The sequence below is a fragment of the Mandrillus leucophaeus genome, unplaced genomic scaffold, assembly GCF_000951045.1.
Source record: "Mandrillus leucophaeus isolate KB7577 unplaced genomic scaffold, Mleu.le_1.0 Scaffold200, whole genome shotgun sequence".
In the NCBI taxonomy this organism is placed as follows: domain Eukaryota; kingdom Metazoa; phylum Chordata; class Mammalia; order Primates; family Cercopithecidae; genus Mandrillus; species Mandrillus leucophaeus.
The window spans coordinates 195,146-199,780 of record NW_012102033.1 but is presented as its reverse complement, the minus strand read 5'-3'; the positions used below and the strand labels follow the sequence as shown (position 1 = coordinate 199,780).

Genomic DNA, 4,635 nt, shown 5'->3' with positions numbered 1-4,635 from the left:
AAAAAAAAAAAATACAAATATGGCCAGGAGCGGTGGCTCATACCTATAATTCCAGCACTTTGGGAGGCCGAGGCGGGCGGATCACCTGAGGGCAGGAGTTTGAGACGAGCCTGACCAACATGGAGAAACCCTGTCTCTACTAAAAATACAAAATTAGCCAGGTGTGGTGGAGCGTGCTTGTAATCCCAGCTACTCGGAAGGATGAAGCAGGAGAATCATTTGAACCCAGGAGGTGGAGGTCACAGTGAGTGAAGATAGCACCATTGCACTCCAACCTGGGCAACAAGAGCGAAACTCTGTCTCAAAAAATAAGTAAATAAATAGGCTGGGTATGGTGGCTCACACCTGTAATCCTAGCACTTTGGCAGGCCAAGGCAGGTGGATCACCTGAGGTCAGGAAGTCGAGACCAGCCTGGCCAACATGGTGAAACCCTGACTCTACAAAAATACAAAAAATTAGCAGGGCGTGGTAGCAGGCAACTCTAACCCCAGCTACTTGGCAGACTGAGGTAGGAGAAATGCTTGAACCTGGGAGGCAGAGGTTGCAGTGAGAGGGGATTGTGCCATTGCACTCCAGCCTGAGCGACAAGAGTGAAACGCTGTCTCAAAAAAATAAAAAATACAAATACAAAAAGTTAGCTGGGCGTGGTGGCAGGCGCCTGTAATCCCAGCTACTCGAGAGGCTGAGGCAGAAGAATTGCTTGAACCGGGGAGGCAGAGGTTGTAGTAAGCCGAGATTGTACCATTACACTCCAGCCAGGTGACAGTGCAAGGCTCTGTCTCCAAAAAAAAAGAGAAGTAGCCTCCTCACCTGCACCGGTTGTAACACCCAAAAATCTCTCCAAACTTCGGTTGAGAACCCCCGGCCTAGATTGTAGCTTCTTAACATTTTATCTATTTGTATTTTTTTTTTAATTTCTGAACCATATGACAGTAAATGGCTGACATTATGACACTTCACCCATAAATACTTCAGCAGACACTCCTGAGACTGATATATTCTCCCACAAGACCACACTACCATTTTGTTTCCTTTTTTTCTCTCTTTTTTTTTTTTTTGAGATCAAGTCTCACTCTGTTACCCAGGCACAATCTCGGCTCACCACAACCTCCATCTCCTGGGGTCAAGCGATTCTCCTGCCTTAGCCTCCTGAGTACCTGGGATTAAAGGTGTGTGCTACCGCTCCTGGCTAATTTTTGTATTTTTAGTAGAGACGGGGTTTTGCCATGTTGGCCAGGCTGTTCTCAAACTCTCAACCTCAGATGATCCACCCATCTCGGCATCCCAAAGTGCTGGGATTACAGGCGTGAGCCAACGCACCTGGCCCGCAGTACCATGTTCACACCCAAGAAAATGTGGCTATCAAACTGTTTTGGGTGTTTATTTGTTTGTTTGGAGGTGGAGTCTCACTCTGTCACCCAGACTGGAGTGCAGTGGTACAATCTCAGGTCACTGCAACCTCCACCTCCCAAATTCAAGAGATTCTCCCGCCTCAGCCTCCGAATAGTTGGGATTACAGGCACACACCACCAAACCTGGCTAATTTTTGTATTTTTAGTAGAGATGGGGTTTCAACATATTGCCCAGGCTGGTGTCAAACTCCTGACCTCAAGTGATCCACCCGCCTCAGCCTCCCAAAGTGCTGTGATTACAGGCATAAGCCACCATGTCTGGCCTATCCAACTGTTACTGTGATATTACTTTGCTAGGGCTACTGTAACAAAGTACCACAAAATGGGTGGCTCAAACAGAAATTGATGGTCTCACAATTCTGGAGGCTGGATATTCAAGATCAGGATGTCAGCAGGGCTGGTTCCTTCTGAGGCTGTGAAGGACAATCTGGTGCTTTGCTGGCCACCTTTGGTGTTCTTTGGTTATGAAAGCATCATCCTGATCTCTGCCTTCGTCTCCATCTTCTGTACTTCCTGTGTGCATTTGTGTCCGAATTTTCCCTTAGCATAACACCACCAGTCACAGGCCAAGCACAATGGCTCACACCTGTAATCCCAGCACTTTGGGAGGCTTGGCGGGCGGATTACCTGAGGTCAGGAGGTCGAGACCAACCTGACCAACATAGTGAAACCCTGTCTCTACTAAAAATGCAAAAATTAGCTGGCATGGTGGCATGCCCCTGTAATCCCAGCTATTCTGGAGGCTGTGGTGGGAGAATTGCTTGAACCCAGGAGGCGGAGGCTGCAGTGAGCTGAGATCGTGCCACTGCACTCCCGCCTGGGCTACAGAGTGAGACTCCATCTCAAAAAAAAAAAAAAAGAAAAAAAGAACACCAGTCATGTTGGATTAGGGCCCAACCTAATGACCTCATCTTCACCAATTATATCTGCAATGACCCTAGTTCTAAATAAGGCCACATTCTGATGTATTAGAGGTTAGGATTTCAAAATATGAATCTGGGGAGGAAAGAATATGGTTTCTGGATCTTGCTCTGTTGCCCAGGCTGGAGTGCAATGGCACGATCTTGACTCACTACAGCCTTTGCCTCCCAGGTTCAAGTGATTCTCCTGCCTTAGCCTCCCGAGTAGCTGGGATTACAGGAGCGTGCCACCATACCCAGCTCATTTTCATATTTTTAGTAGAGACAGGATTTCGTCATGTTGGCCAGGATGGTCTCAAACTCATGACCTCAAGTGATCTGCCCACCTCAGCCTCGCAAAGTGCTGGGATTATAGGCATGAGCCACCAGCCACTGCGTCTGGCCAGAAGGAAACAATTTAATACCTAACAATCTCCTGCAGGGCTTCTCAGACCTCATCTTACTAAAAGGCAGACTGACTCAGCAGGTCTGGGTGGGATGGGACCTATTAATTTGCATACCTCACAACAGCAGCCCACCCTTTGAATTGCAAGGACCGAATAGACACTCAGACCATATTCAAACTTTCTCCCTCGACTCAAAGCTGTCCTTGAAAGCTTTTGATTCATGATCAATGAAGGATCACACAATGCATTTATGGTCATGAGTCTTCAGTAAACCCAAGAGCTTTTAGTCCCAAAGTGCTTTGTACATTTCAAACTGCTACCCTCTAAACCTCAGAGAGGATTTAATCCTAAAGTGCTCTATAATCCCAACAGGCATTATAATCCCTGAAGTGCTCTATTACCTCCCTTTTGAAAGCCCTCAAACAAATTTTCCAATCCCAAAGCATTCTACAAACCTCAGAGTATTTGTAATCCTTAAGTGTAAACCCAAGTGCTTTGTAAACCTCAAACAGGGCTTTTGAACCCACAAAGCATCCTGTCATCTGCAAAGTGGGCTGAATAGGTTAGTGGGGACTGACCATCCTGGGGTGCTATTTGGAGTATGAGAGGGTCTCCTTGTTCTTCCTCCCCAGGTACCCAGGATGGAGGAGAAGGAGGCCCTGGTACCCAACCAGAAGGCCATGGACAGCTTCCATGCAGAACTCCATCCCCGGGTGGCCTTCTGGATCATTAGGCTGCCACGGCGGAGGTCCCACCAGGATGCCCTGGAGGGTGGCCACTGGCTCAGCGAGAAGCGACACCGCCTGCAGGCCATCCGGGATGGACTCCGCAAGGGGACCCACGAGGATGTCCTAGAAGAGGGGACCGAGAGCTCCTCCCACTCCAGGCTGTCCCCCCGAAAGACCCACTTACTGTACATCCTCAGGCCCTCCCGGCAGGTGTAGGGGTGGGGACCGGGGAGCACCTGCCTGTACCCCCATCAGACCCTGCCCCAAGCACCATATGGAAATAAATTTCTTTCTTACATCTAACACCACCATCTCCTTTCAGCATTTATCCCCAAGCCCCTGCCAACTAGACCATGGCAAGGGCCCCCAGTCCCAGCTCTGAGCATGACAGCTGGCTGTGCTAGCTCTTGCCTAAGTCTACCAGGCTTGATTTTCTCATTCAGGCATTGTCTATGCTCTAGCTCCATCTGTCCACTCAGCACCCAACCCTGTCACCTCCAGCCCTGTATGCACTCCCAACTCTTAACTTTTTTTTTTTTTTAGAAACAGGGTCTCACTCTGTTACCCAGGCTGGAGTGCAGTGGCGCAATCACAGCTCACTGCAGCCTCGACCTCCCAGGCTCAGGCGATCCTCCCACCTCAACCTCTCTCAGTAGCTGGGACCACAGGCATGCGCTACCATGCCCAGCTAATTGTTGTATTATTTAACGTAGGGATCTCCCTATGTTGCTCAGGCTCGTCTTTTTTTTTTTTTTTTTTTTTTTGAGACGGAGTCTCGCTCTGTCACCCAGGCTGGAGTGCAGTGGCCGGATCTCAGCTCACTGCAAGCTCCGCCTCCCAGGTTTACGCCATTCTCCTGCCTCAGCCTCCCGAGTAGCTGGGACTACAGGCGCCCGCCACCTCGCCCGGCTATTTTTTTGTATTTTTTAGTAGAGACGGGGTTTCACAGTATTAGCCAGGATGGTCTCGATCTCCTGACCTCGTGATCCACCCGTCTCGGCCTCCCAAAGTGCTGGGATTACAGGCTTGAGCCACCGTGCCCGGCTCTCAGGCTCGTCTTGAACTCCTGGGCTCAAGTGATCCCTTCACCTCGGCCTCTCAAAGTGCTGGAATTACAGGCTTGAGCCACTGTGCCTGGCCCCCAACTCTTTCACTCCAGTCCTGTCTGTTTACGTGGCCCCTGTACTG

At 49.6% G+C, this 4,635-nt stretch overlaps 1 protein-coding gene across 5 annotated transcripts in view; it reads left to right on the top strand.

Moving 5' to 3' along the window:
- The window catches only part of DKKL1 (dickkopf-like 1), a 12,143-nt gene extending 8,393 nt beyond the window's left edge, over positions 1-3,750 (top strand). For all 5 annotated transcript variants that reach the window (XM_011979304.1, XM_011979305.1, XM_011979307.1 and 2 more), the window contains one exon: positions 3,352-3,750. In XM_011979304.1, coding sequence (XP_011834694.1) covers positions 3,352-3,663 — 312 coding nt within the window. In that variant the 3' untranslated portion in view covers positions 3,664-3,750. The remainder of the gene's footprint in view (positions 1-3,351) is intronic.
- The last annotated feature ends 885 nt before the right edge of the window (positions 3,751-4,635 follow it).